Source organism: Tupaia chinensis, unplaced genomic scaffold (genome assembly GCF_000334495.1).
Source record: "Tupaia chinensis unplaced genomic scaffold, TupChi_1.0 Scaffold000320_2, whole genome shotgun sequence".
NCBI lineage: Eukaryota > Metazoa > Chordata > Mammalia > Scandentia > Tupaiidae > Tupaia > Tupaia belangeri.
In genome coordinates, this window is record NW_006159814.1 from 2,645,526 (window position 1) to 2,659,271 (window position 13,746).

Genomic DNA, 13,746 nt, shown 5'->3' on the forward strand with positions numbered 1-13,746 from the left:
TGGAACTCAGCCAGGGGGTTATGGGAACCCTGTGAACCACAGAACTCGGGATGGAAGCGTAAAAAGAGGAGTGAAGCACCTTACTTTGGTGACCCTGTCTCCCTGGCCAGGGTCAGCCTGGAGCCAGGAAGAACTCCCCAATGCAAGGAGGAGGTATACAGGAGATCCCAACAGCCCCACTTACTGTTGCAGACACCAGTCGTCCTGCAGGGATGTCCTATAGTGCTCACAGGCTCTGGGCCCAGTTTCTGGAGCTGTAGCCACATTGCTCCAGGGAAAGAATTCAAGCTGTCTTCCCATCCCGGTCCTCTAAGACCCAAGCTGCTATGCCATGGCATCATCTTGAGACTAAAGCCACTGCTAAAATGTGTATCCTACCCTGGGAGCCAGCAGCCATGCATCCCCCATCCCTGAGGCCCCACTATCATTCTAGCACACTTACATGAAAGGATACAGAGCCATGAGCCTGACTAGAACCAGAGATACAGCCATGACCCTGGCACCCAGCCCACACAGCACCTTGCACTGTGGAGCACAGGTGGTCATACACAGTAGGGAAGGTGCCTCCAACACTAGGGGAACCTGTGCCCCCTTCCAGAGCCTGAGGACCAATCCTCCAAGCATCTCCACCCCCCAAATAATGCTGTCCTGCCACCCAGAACATCTGCCATGCTTGGCCTGTACCCCCTAGGTCTTGAGGACTGGCCCATTAGGCAGCCCTGTTCCCTGCCTCCAGGGCCTGAGGAACAGCCCACCCTGTGGCCCTGCCCACAGGAAAACTACACTACTGCTCCATGAACACTGACAGCCTAGGCCACTGAGGCACCCAAAGACGATGCTGACATTGATTACATCTAAAGAAATCACATAGGCCCAGCCTGGAGGTACAGTTGGTGGCAGGGTGAACTACAGTACTAGGAGCCATAAAGCCACCCGTAGATTCAGATCCTCATGCTGGCCTTAAAACACACCAGGCATGGGACCAACAGGTGGCATAATGGCTATGTCCCTGGACTCCCATGTAGTTGACTGCGGTTTGAATCCCGGACCCGGTGGCTTAAACTCATGCCAGGTGCGTGTGCGTGCATGCCCAAGATTCTGAGAGGAGAATGGAGGAGAAGGGATGGTGGCATGGCCATCTCCCTGCCCCACAAGGAGTCCTTTTTCACTTTCTGTCTGTCTTTGTCTTTCTCTGGTGAGTGCATTCACATCCTATAGCAAAAAATAGGATAAAATAAAATAAACCAATAAACGGAAAAACATGAACAGTCTAGTAATGAGTAATAAGAACAAATCAGTTAAAAAGCAAACCATCAAGAGAAAAGTGGTGGCTTCACTGTTGAATTCTCCTGAACATTTAAAGAACTAAAGCCAATTATTTTCAAACTATTTCAGAAAACTGAAGTGGAAAGAATTCTTCCAGTTTCATTCTGTAAGACCACATTCCCCTGATAGCAAAATCAGATAAGGGCACCCTAGAAAAGAAAACTACAACCCTATTATTGATAGACAGAAATGCAAAAATCCTTAACAAAAAGCTAGCACACTGAACCCAACAACATATCAAAAAGATTATTCACCACGATCAAGTGATATTCACACAGGGATGAAGATTGGTTCAACACACATAAATCAATAAACTTAACACATCACATTAACAGAATGAAGGACAAAAATAATGATCTCAATGGATGCAGAAAAAGCATTTGGCAAAATTTAACATCTCTTAATGATAAAACTTACAGTAAATTAGATATAGAAGGAATGTACCTCAGCACAATAAAGGCTCTATCTGACAAACCTATAGTTAACATCATATGAAATGGAGAAAAGTTAAAAGCTTTTCTCCTAAAATCTGGAACAATGACATTCTTCACAAAAATAGAAAAAACAAGTCTAAATTTCACGTAGAAAGTCCTCAAATAGCTAACGCCATATTAAGCAAAAAGAACAAAGCTGTAGGTGCATTCTTCATAATGGATGTAGAATGGTTTTAGTGAAAAATACTGAGAATTTAGGCCAAAACAAAACAAAACAAAAAATTCTAATATATTTAGAATAACAGCAAAGATAAAGTAACGTTTCTTATCAGTGATTTCTGTCTTGTTTATGTTCTATGTTTCATCTCAGGAAATCTAAATCACAGTGTTCTGGGAAATTCAACTGCTTTAGAAATGATTGTTTTTTTAAGAGATTTTTGTTATAGGGCATGGGTACTCACTGGAGAGACACAGAGAGACAGAAAGTGAGAAATCACCCCCCAGGTAGATGGTCACGCCGCAATCCCTTCTCTTCCACTCTCCTCTTAGGATTTTGGGCATGCACACGCATATGCCCAGCTTGAGTTTCAAGCTGCAAGATCCAGGACCCGAACCACAATCGACTACATGGGAGTCCAGTGCCTCAGTCACTACATCACCTGCTGGCCCATCTTTAGAAATTCTTTATCCTGGGGACCAGCAGATGGTGTAATGGCGATGTTCTGGACTTCCACTTAGTTGACTGTGGTTCATGTCCCAGACCCAGAGGCTTAAAACTTGTGCAGGCACGTGTGCCATGCATGCCCAAAATTCCAAAGGAGATTAAGAGAAGGGACTGTGGCATGGCCATCCCCCTGAGGGGTGATTTCTCGCTTTCTGTCTCTCTGCTGAGCACACATGCTTAATAGCAAAATTCTCTCTCAAAAAAAAAAAAAAAAAGAAAGAAAGAAATTCATTATCCCAATGTCTTTAAAAATTTTGTCAACAATGAGAGTTTCTCAATCACATCTGGGGTTAGTGCTATACTTGCAAGTTACAGGAAATAAGGCTACCCATGGCCATGAAATAAGGACTGTTCAGGGGCTTGTCTCCCTGTTCTGTCAGGCTGATGTAGCAAGGAGTTGTATTTCTTCCTGAACTACCTTCCTTTGGTTTCTGACAGGTTCAAAGATATACCAAAATACTTCACAAAGTTTACAGAAAAATGAAATTAAAGTACAAGTCTATTTGGCGCAAATTTTGAAATCCATGCATAGTTTCTTCATAATACATATTTCCCACCAACTTTTAAGACTTTTCATATAACTCACTGTCTCTCTCCACATGAATCCAAGACCTTCCTTGCTTGGGGTGACAGCTTTTCATTAATCTTATTTTTTTTTCAGGGTTAGGATAGTTTATAGTGTCTAGATATTTCCTCCTGACCTGGAAGTGGTTGTGAATGTTCCTCACCCTCGCCACATATAACTTATGGCTTATTTGACCCAGCCTCAGTATAGGTCCTAGAGGCAGCACAAAATATGAGCAGATGCTAGTTTCCACATCTTGTGAAGGAAAGGAGTAGATACTGAGAGAAGATACACATTTTTGCCTTTGATAAATATCTGAAATTCTCCTTGTGATGGCTTTCCCAGATGCATCGGTATAAAAACCAAAATTTTTCCCTAGGAGGTACTATAACCATGTCTTCATAAAGTTTATTTCTTTACTTATTTCTTCCAAGAACTAGAGAGACAGGGATAGAGAGAAAGGCACTCACAGCTGAGTCTCCATGCCATCATCCACTCTGAGTCTCAGCAAGCCTGGATCACAGGCGTGTGTGTGCACACCTGGAGTGCTCAGGGAGGTCCCGGGATGTGGACCCGGGATCTCAAGTGGGATCAGTTGCATTATCAGTACACCATCATCTGACCCCATCTCTCTCTTAATAAAGCTAAAGGCTTATGGCTGTGAACTGGCCAGCACGCTATTATCAATGTCTTTATTTACAGCTACCCTAGCCTTATAAAAGCCACCAGGAAGCTGGCACTCTGCCCTCAGACGCATCCTTAGGAGAACATGGATTCTGTGTTTCCCATATATAAAGGGATTTGTATCAGGTACTTCGCTCATTAACACATGGTAGAAATTTGCTGTTTTTCTCTTGTTAAAAACCACTGAGAAAAAGAACTAAAATTATTTTAGAAGTCAGCATTAGGACCTCATAAAGATAGACTATTAATGCTAGGGTATATTTTCTTCAAATCTGAGATGCTGGTACCTTTTACTAGTATCTGGATGATCTCAGGCTTTTAGATCTTCCTTGAATTTTTTTTTATTGAGGAGCTGTTCAAGTGAAAATAAAGAAAAGTGGTATTATCTGTTAAAGATATTTTGTAGTTTTATCAACTGGACTAGGGAGACATGTTCACATGTTGAAATATTCACTTTGTAAGCTAAATAATGTGATTGAATGTCTAAAAGAAAAGGAAAATTAAAAATGTAAATGAAAAAAAAGAAGTAAAATATAAACTGCTCTTAGTGCCTTAGCCTCTTCCCCCCCCCCCAATAAATAGTGGACTATGTATGAGCTTGTGTAGGAACATCTGAATTCAGAGTCAAGAAAACAGTAACAGCTCATGTGGAGACACAGGTGATCTCCCAAGCAGAAGGACATCTGGGTTTGCTTTCAAATGGGCTGAAATTGCAATGAGGTGTCAAGGCCACATGGGTGGCTCCCTGGCTGGGGACCCTGAAATGCCAGGACACCCATGTGACTGGCAAAGCTGTCACAGGCTCTAAAACTGCCTGAATACTTCCAATACGGACTCCCAGAGCCCTGTGTTTGCGCTGCCAGCAAAACCTCCATCCAGGTTTCCCCAGGCCCCAGAGCTTCGGGAGTCTTAAAAACCTGAATCCTTTAAGCAAGCAGTTCAGAGGATGGAAGACCCTAAATCACTGTGCTGTTTCTCACTGAAAACCAAACTATAGGCCTTGAGCAGTGCCCAGCCTTGCTTCCTAGCCCTGAGGTAAATTTCAAATGTGCTTTCCACAAAACTGTTGGTGCTTAACAGAAAGTAGAGGAAAGCACTTTAATTCTCACTGACATCCAAAATCTTGGAGATGTGATGTTAGGAATTACTGGTGGTAAAGTTGGAAGACAGACAGGTAGAACAAAACAAAACAAAACAAAGCAGGGATATAATCGGTTGCATTTTTCCTTCTTATTTAATAATCTAATTGGAATGCAATTAATCAAACATTTATTGAACACTTACAATATGAAAAGGCCATTCTACTTCACTGAGGTGAAAAGGAATGCACAAATTAAAAAGAAATTAGGGACCAGCAGTTGGCGTAATGGCTATGTCACTGGACTCCCATGTAGTTGACCATGGTTCGAGTCCCAGACCTGGTGGCTTAAACTCACACCGGGTGCAGGTGCATGCATGCCCAAGATCCCGAGAGGAGAATGGAGGAGAAGGGACTGCAGCATGGCCATCCCCCCTGGGGGGTAATTTCTCGCTTTCTGTCTCTCTTTCTCTCGTCAGGGAGGTCTTCAGACTACATCCCAGAACCTTCCCATGCAGGTCAGCCTCACAGAGCATGGCCTTTTACCCCTGTACCACTGCTCAGTCCTGACTCCGGTGTCTTCCAAAGGCTTTTCTCAAGGATCTCCAGACATGTAGTCTGGTCTGAGAAGCACAGAATGAGGGCGTGGATTGACAAAGGGAGACACTAAACCACCTGACCTATCTATCTATCTATCTATCTATGATAATAACAGCAATTTATCCAACTCTTAGCAGCATGATAGGCATATCCATAAATGTGGACTGACGTAAATGGATGAATGCTAGCTATTGGCAACACCTGAGTTTGATTCTTCTTCAGGGGTGGGCCCCAGAAAGCCCAGCAATAAGTACCTGGGTCCAAATCAACCTTACCCTCATCTGTGTACTTTTACTCCTTGTACACATGAAGCTGTTTTGTTTCCACTGCAATACATTATTGTCCGGAGTTACAGTAGAAAGGCGATCTTGGTAGGAACTGAACTAGTCATACTTGGATATTATGCTAACCTGTATCAGGCACTATACTAAGTAATTATATTTTCTCACTGAGTTCTCACAACTCTAAACCGTAGACACAGAAAAGGAAGAGGAAACTGAGGCACAGAGAGGATGAGGAACTTGATACAAGAATCCAAGTCCATCCCATTCTGGAACTTGTGTTCTTATCTATTACATCTTATTTTTCTGGCCCAGCCTTGGCACAGGTGATAGCAACAGATTTTCAGTGCTGGAAGCCACATGGTTGACCACAGGTTTGAATCCCAAGATGACCTGAAACATACCAGGCATTAGCTGGAGGGCTGGGAGAAGGGGATTGTGGCGTGATGAGGCCACATCAGGGGTGCCTGTCTCTCTCTGTCTCAATCACATGCATGCACCCACATGCTCACTCTCTCTTGTGTTCTCTCATGAAATAAATAAAAAGCAATTTAAAATCTTATGCCTCTCTCAGAAAGGCTGGAAGGGGTAATATCTGATTGGATGCAATGGACACTGTCCATGGCTTTCAGAGGAATAGCTCAGCGTGTGGAGTGAACTTCCTACCGGGAGCGTGGGGGAGAAGTCCTCAGAGTACATACTTAGGATAAAAATATTTACATTATTTGCAACTGAACAAGATGTTTTTAGTTTGTGGATGTAGAGATAACTGTTGCCAGAGCTCCACATGTGATTGAATATCTGTTTCCACATCGTCATCTGCCCTCAGTGCAGTCGGCCGGCTTCAGCTTCCACTTCTTAATGAGGCAAATTATGTCTTATAGGGCTGGACTGTTACCGATTCATTAAGTGCAAGTCAATAAAAATTTCCCGGAAAGCATCAGAGTGTGCTGAACCTTGCATAGGCAAGTTCCACGTAAACCACCATTAATCCATCCTGTCTTACCCACCTTTCCCTCATCCTCATGGATGATAATACGCACACACAGAAAGAGGAAAGCTGCTAGAGATAAAGAGGGTGGAGGGGAACATTGGCTCAGAAATGGAGTTCTTCCTTCAGCTCCTTTTTCTCAGAATACTTGGCAGGCATTCCTAGTCAGGAGGTAGTTGAATATGTGAGGGATTTTTAGAAAGTTCTTGGAGAATGTGTATTATGAAAGAACTAAGCATGGATTTCAAAGATGTCTTACACCCAAATAAACTTGTACTTTAGTTCCATTTTTACACAAAATTTTTGAAGTCTTCTTGTTTGAACAGAAAGGGGGGGTACCTTAGTTGGCTTCAGCAGTGTCTCAGATCAACTCACAGAAAGTGGGCCTGCCCCGTGGTCTAGTGGTTAGGGGATTTGGATCCCACATGGCCAATTGTGGTTGAGTCCTAGACTTGGCAGCTTGAGAAACATTCTGGTCATGTGTGTGCCCAAAATCACACAAAAGAAATGAAGGAGAAGAGATTGTGATGTGACCTTCTCCCATGGGGGAGGGGGTCTTTCTCCCTCTCCTTCTCTCTGTCTCTCTTTTTTATTCTCTGGCAAAACAAAACAGAACAAAAACAACAGCAACAAAAATCAACTCACAGAAAGTGCAGTGAACCACAAGACCAGGAGTAAATTCACTATAGAAAGCACATGTGAGAAAGGAAATGTTCAAAAACCAAGTTCTGAAGTGTTTCAGAGACACAGAGGAACCTCATTGCAACGGACGTCTTCCACTTAATGTAGGACACTCTAAACGGGCTGCTGTTCTGCACCTCCTGGTCTGTTCCACAATCTACCTCATGCTGAAACTTAGGAGCCATGCTATTCGTCTTTCCCTCACACCCCACAGCTGATCCCTCAGCGAGTCCTTATGATCAGCTCTGTTCAGTCACACATACTAACACCCCCCCCATATTCAATTTCGATTCATGCTTTCTCCAAATCTGTATCACACAGGTGTTTCTCAGATGCCTTCAGGCTTGGGTGCATTGGGTGGGGAGTTCCAGAGTCCTGGGCACCAGACATGGTCAAGAAGGGGTTGGTGTGGGCTCTGAATACTCATAGCCCCTTGAGTCTGTGGATCTTCTCTTGATAGGAGCTCAGCAGAGGAGGCCAGTCAGGACCTGCTAAAGCAGAGGCCTGCCCAAGGGTCTGTGCAGTCAGGGCAAAGGCAGGACTGCCCTTAAGACTAAGTCCAAAGCTCCTCCTGAATGAGGAGATCCCCCCCATTTCTACCATTTCTATTCTCTTCTACATCACCTATAAGGGGACACTCCACTGTAACATATCTCCTGTCAGCACCCAGAATGACCTTTTATAAATATGAGCGACTTCAAAAAGTTCATGGAAAGCAAAGTTAAAGTGTTTATTTTGGTATAAAAAATAATTTTTTTTTTTGGAGAGGTTTTTCGCTATAGGGTGCGTGCGCTCGCCAGACAGAGAGAGACAGGGAGACAGAAAGTGAGAAATCACCCCCCCGGGGAGATGGCCACACCGCAATCCCTTCTCCTCCATTCTCCTCTCGGGATCTTGGGCACGCATGCACACGCGCCGGGCGTGAGTTTTAAGCCACTGGGTCCGGGACGCGAACCGTGGTCGACTACGTGGGAGTCCAGCGACATAGCCATTACGCTAACTACTGGTTCCCTATTTTGGTATAAAAATTTTTGAAATCCATGCAGAATTTTTACATAATAGGCATTTCGATGAACTTTTTGACAGTCCTCCACTCTATAGCAATCAGATCATATTACCCCATTGCTTAAAATTTCCCCCTTACACTTAGAATAAAATCTCAACTTCCTGACCTTACAGGCCTGTTTTGGGGTGGTCAGGGACAAGGAGGAGGGCCATACACTCTATTCTTGGAGTTAATGGCATGGACTTTGGCACTCAAAAGCCTGGGCTCAAATCCTGTTTAGCCCCTTACCATTTGTGTCAACTTGAGCAAGTTTAAACCTCCTGAAGCTGTAGTTTCCTCATTCATAAACTGGTGACAATATTAGAAGTACTTGCTTTATAGAGCTGAGTTAGGATTCACTGGGATGATTTGTGAAAGCACCCAGTACCTCACATTCAATATTAACTGATAAAAAAAAAAAGAATCATAATAATGAAAAGATTAAACCCAATGTCAGCATCTTCAACTATGAACTTTTCATACACTTACTTAGCTGACAAGCTTAGGTGTCTAAATATGTCAGAAGTTTCCTTGTAAAAGACAAGATAACAACTAAGTGAATAGTATAAAATTACAACATTAACAGTAAATATCCAGAATGGGGGCCAGTAGGTGGCATGGTGATTGAAGTGCTGGACTCACATATGGCCAGCCATGGTTTGAGTCCTAGACCTGGCAGCTTGCTTTCTCCCTCTCCCCCTCTCTTTGTCTCTCTCTGGTCAAATGAAAATATTATAATAATGATAATAAATAAAATTAAAAAAGGAAAATATCCAGAATACCGTGATAACACTGCCTGCATCACAATTTTAAAGACATTTAAAAAGCTTTTATTTTGTGAGGTTTCACATTGACTGCAGAGGAATAGCTCAGGATGTGAGATGAACAAGAAGTGTTTGTGAAAAGTTGTCTGTATATAATTAAGATAAAAACCTTCACTTTTTTCTAACATTCCTCAACCCCCCCAAAATAAGTCTCCTTAGTAAGGTGTTTTTATCAGTTTAGCGATAACTGTTGCCAGGATCCAACATGTAATTGGATATCTATTTCTACATTATTATCTACCTTCAGTGCAATCACCTCCCCTCATTCTGAATTTAGGTTGAGAAAGAACAGGGAAAAAAAGAAAAAAAAAAAAAAGGAAGGCTTGAAGAGTTTTCTCACCATATCAGGGCCCACTCCTCATTCGGAGTATGACTTATGTCTACAATATTCTTGACCTGCAGTTGTCCACCCAGGTAGCAAATACAGTTTCATGTCATGCAAGTATTGGATTATCAGATCACCCATATCCTCATGCTAGTCACTACAAAAGCTGGTGACAGGGTCCTGCCCTCTGCATTCCGGACCTGCTTCCAGGTTCACAGGGGCTCATAAACTGCTAGTCTTTATACTTGGTCATTTGACCAATGTGGCAGACACACCTTAAGTTGATCTCCAGGGACTCACGTCCTCGCCCTTGAGTGCGGAATGTGTGACTTGTTTCTAGCCAACAGTAAGGCAAAGGTTATGGCATGTCACTCCCTTGATTAGGCTACTTTATTTAAGGTTCCATATCAGCAAACTGGCTCTGAAAAAGCTGAAATATTGTGAGATGGTTGCATGTCAAGGCACTGTGGCGGGTCACTAGGAGATGAGGCAGTCCCCACTGATGACCAGAAAGAGAATAGGAACCTCAGTCTTGCAGTCTCAAGAAGATGAATTTTGCCAAGAATCTGAGGGAACATGGAAATGGATCTTCCCCTGCTGAGCCTCTGATCTAACCACAGCTCCTCAGCAAGCCTGCAACTTGGTGAGACCCTGGGCACAGGATCCAGCTAAGCTGTGCCCAGATTCCTGACCCAAAGAAACATTGAGATAATAAATGGATGTTGTTTTAAGCTGCTGAGCTGCTGCTTATTTGTTGTACAGCACAGAAATTTATTAGTAATATAACCTATAAATCCACTTAACTATGCCATAATCTGGTATCTCCATCTTATTTTTAAGTTTATTTACTTAAGGTTTTTTTTCTTTTTTTTAAATTTTATGTCTTCTGAGAAAGAAAGAGTTAGGCAGGCGTCCCCAACAGGGTCACCTCCAGTCTCAGTTAATTCAGAATATAGGCACATTTGTATATCCAGCTTGCTTAAGACACAAACATAGGACTTTTCTATATAGGTCCATTGTGTTACCTCCTGGCACCCTCTCTATCCTATTCTTGGGGATATCACTGCTAAATGCTCTGGTGAAATCCATTGTTTTTCATTCTCTAATCAATGTAATAACTGTTAACATAAAGAAATAAGATTAGATTCACTTGCTATCTTCTTCTTTTTGGTGTTTTGTTTTGTTTAGGTTTTGGCCATGGGGTACCTGTGCTTGCTGGAGGAAGACAGAAAGAAAGTGTGAAAATATCCCCAGGGGAAATGGTCACACCACAATCCCTTCTCCTCCATTCTCCCCTTGGGATTTTGAGCATGCACACACATGTGCCTGGTAAGATTTTTCAAGCTGTTGAGTAGGGATGTGAACTGTGGTCAACCATGTGTGAATCTAGTGCTCTGTGGTCCGCCACGTGGGAATCTAGCACCTTAATTATCATGCTATCTGCTGGTCCCACCTGCTGTCTTCTTAATGCAGTCATTCTGTGGACTACAGCTTTCCTCAAATCATTCTTGGTCTTGAAGGCAAATTCCCCATTCTATTTAGTGTATAGAGTCTATTTATCTCCTTTTAAAAATCAGAACTACATTTGCTTATTGCCCACTAGGTGATGCCCTAAAATTCTCTTGATTTCAATCTAACCTAAGGGCAAGAATCATTTGGTCTACTCTGTGTTCTGTAGAATCTGGGTATAGCATCTTCCACATAGTACTTTCAACTTAAAACCTGAGAAAATACACGAGAAGGTTCTTGGTCACATCTGGAAACAGGACTCTAAATGGTAGAGTTCTGTTACTCTTTTAGGTTACTCTTTCAGTAAGCTAAAAGAATTAATATAAACACAGATTCAGAATTTTCACTTACCTTGCAGTATTGTGAAATTCTTGATGAGCTGACCATGCTTGGAATCCACCAGTTTCATTTCTTCCATAATTACTGATAAGTTGGCCACTTCGGTATCTAACCTTGACCTCATCATATCTTGTTGCATCCTGAGAGAAACAGAATCCAAACGGATGTTGGCCAGTGTATTATTCAAGGAGGTCAAATCATCCGTGTGTTTGGTTAGGGTATCTGTGCAAGTGGTCCTGACTTCATTCAGATTGCTGGTCAGCGTCCGCAGGTGGTGGGCTGTGTAACTAATGTTACTAATGATGTTCACAATATCTGTCTCAAACACCTGAAAGCGTTCCTCCAGTTGGCTGAACTTGATGGCTGTTCTATTTTCTGCATCCTTGTGTAAGTCCTGAAGGTCTTTCAGGTTCTGCTCATTGGCTTGTGAGATAGTGGTGATGTTGTCCATCTGACCTGTGAATGAGTTGAGTTGGCTGTTCATATCCTCCAGGGTGTCGTTGTTGGCTTTGGCCAAGGCAGAATTGTTGGCAGCCAGTGTCTGCAAGCTCTGCACTTTCTCCTTCAGCCAATCGGTGTCCTTCTTGGCTTGAAGAAAAACCTGTTGCAGATTTTGGAAGTCGTTCTTGATTCTCTGGATAGCCTGGCTTGTGTCATCTACAGACCGCTGCAGATTAGTGATGAGATTCCTCTGCTGCACCTGGGTCAGGTTTAGGTTATTGAGGTTCATAATGACCACATTGTGAGAATACATTTGGTTTTGTAGGTTTCCCTGGAGCACACTAGTATCTTGTTGCAGATTGGTGACATAACCATTATATGCCTGGAGGGTTTTGTTTACGGTGGTGATGAGAAAAGAGTTATTCTCCAGAGTTTCTTTCAGTTGACTCTGCCTGTCCACCAGTGCATCCCCACTTGCCTGTAACTTCTCCAGTGTATCTTTGTTCTTGCTGGTTTTTTCTGTAATCTCATGAAGTTGCTGACGAAGATCCAGAATGTCTGATCTGAAGGTGGAGAGCTCTGAGTTGGTACTTATAGCTTTCTTCCCAGTTTGGTCCCCTGGAATAAGAAACGTGTTACTTAGATAGGTGGTATGGGGAAGTGTTTAGGCAAAGTCAAAGGTCTCAAGCACACTTAACTATTTGGAAAAGTCATGACACATTTTTGCCTAGAAAAACATATAATGACTTTTCCGATGACCCAATAGTATGCAGTATTTCACATATAAAAATTTTGGAATATTTGGACTGTGTTGTATTAGTAAAATTCACATATCTATTAAAATTGGATCCTGGGGAATCAGAAAGGGTGCTCACCGTGAGGACCAACAAGCTTGGGTGAACACTTTTCTTAAAGAGGAAGGAGAAGTTTGCTGGATTTTAGGGTACTGGGCAAGGTGTCAATTGGCTTAAATTTACCAAAATTCTTTTTCTTTTTTTTAGTTTTGTGATAGGGACTATGCGCTTGCCAAAGAGAGAAAGGGGGAGGAAGAAAGCACCCCCCCTCCCCGATTGGCATGAGTCACACTGCAATCTCTTCTCTATTTCTCCATCCTGTTGGGATTTGGGGCATGCATGAACGTGCCCCGCGTGTTTCTCAAGCCACTGGGGCTAGGATTCAAACTGCAGAGTTAGCTATATGAGATTCGGCATCCTTAACCACTGAGGTGGCCCTCAGCCAAATTATTTAAAAATGAAAAAAAAAGGAGGCCAACGGGTGCTATGGGTAAAAATGAAAAAAGGAGGCCAACGGGTGGTATGGAGGTTATGTCACTGAACTCCCACATGGCCGAATGTGGTTCAAATCCCAGACTTAAAAGACCTTTAAAATCTTTTTAAAAAGACTTAAAAATCACAACAGATGCATGGGTGTGCGTGCCTAAGATCCCAGGAGAATGGAGAAGAAGAATTGTGGTGTGGTCATCCCTCCTGGAGGGTGATTTCTCACTTTCTCTCTCACTGTCTCTGTCTCTCTGGCAAGCACAGGCACCCTATATGGCAAAAACTTCTTAAAAAAAACAGGAAAAAAAATCAAGGAACAGAAAAGGCTGGGATATTTTATTTTATAAACTAATTTCTATAATTATTCTATATAATTTAAAATATTTCGAATAGGAATATACTGAACATTTTTTAAGAAAGACTTTAACAGAGCTATTCATGATTTGTCTCAGGATTGATCTTAAAGACTGTATTTGGCACATACAGTTTTTAGGAGAGGATTCAACTCCAAAATTGGCCCTTAATATAAAAATTTTAAATTCCTTGAACTAAGTCATGGGAAAAAATTCAAACACAGCAAAAAAAAATTATGTACTTCTAGGTGAACATGAATTTAACA

At 42.4% G+C, this 13,746-nt stretch overlaps 1 protein-coding gene across 1 annotated transcript in view; it reads right to left on the reverse strand.

Moving 5' to 3' along the window:
• Positions 1–13,746, reverse strand: part of COLEC12 (collectin subfamily member 12) — a gene marked incomplete at its 5' end in the record, with an annotated part of 43,133 nt that overhangs the window by 18,276 nt on the left and 11,111 nt on the right. The window contains 1 exon segment of the mRNA XM_014588992.2: positions 11,419–12,465. Within this exon segment, the coding sequence (XP_014444478.1) occupies positions 11,419–12,465 (1,047 nt within the window).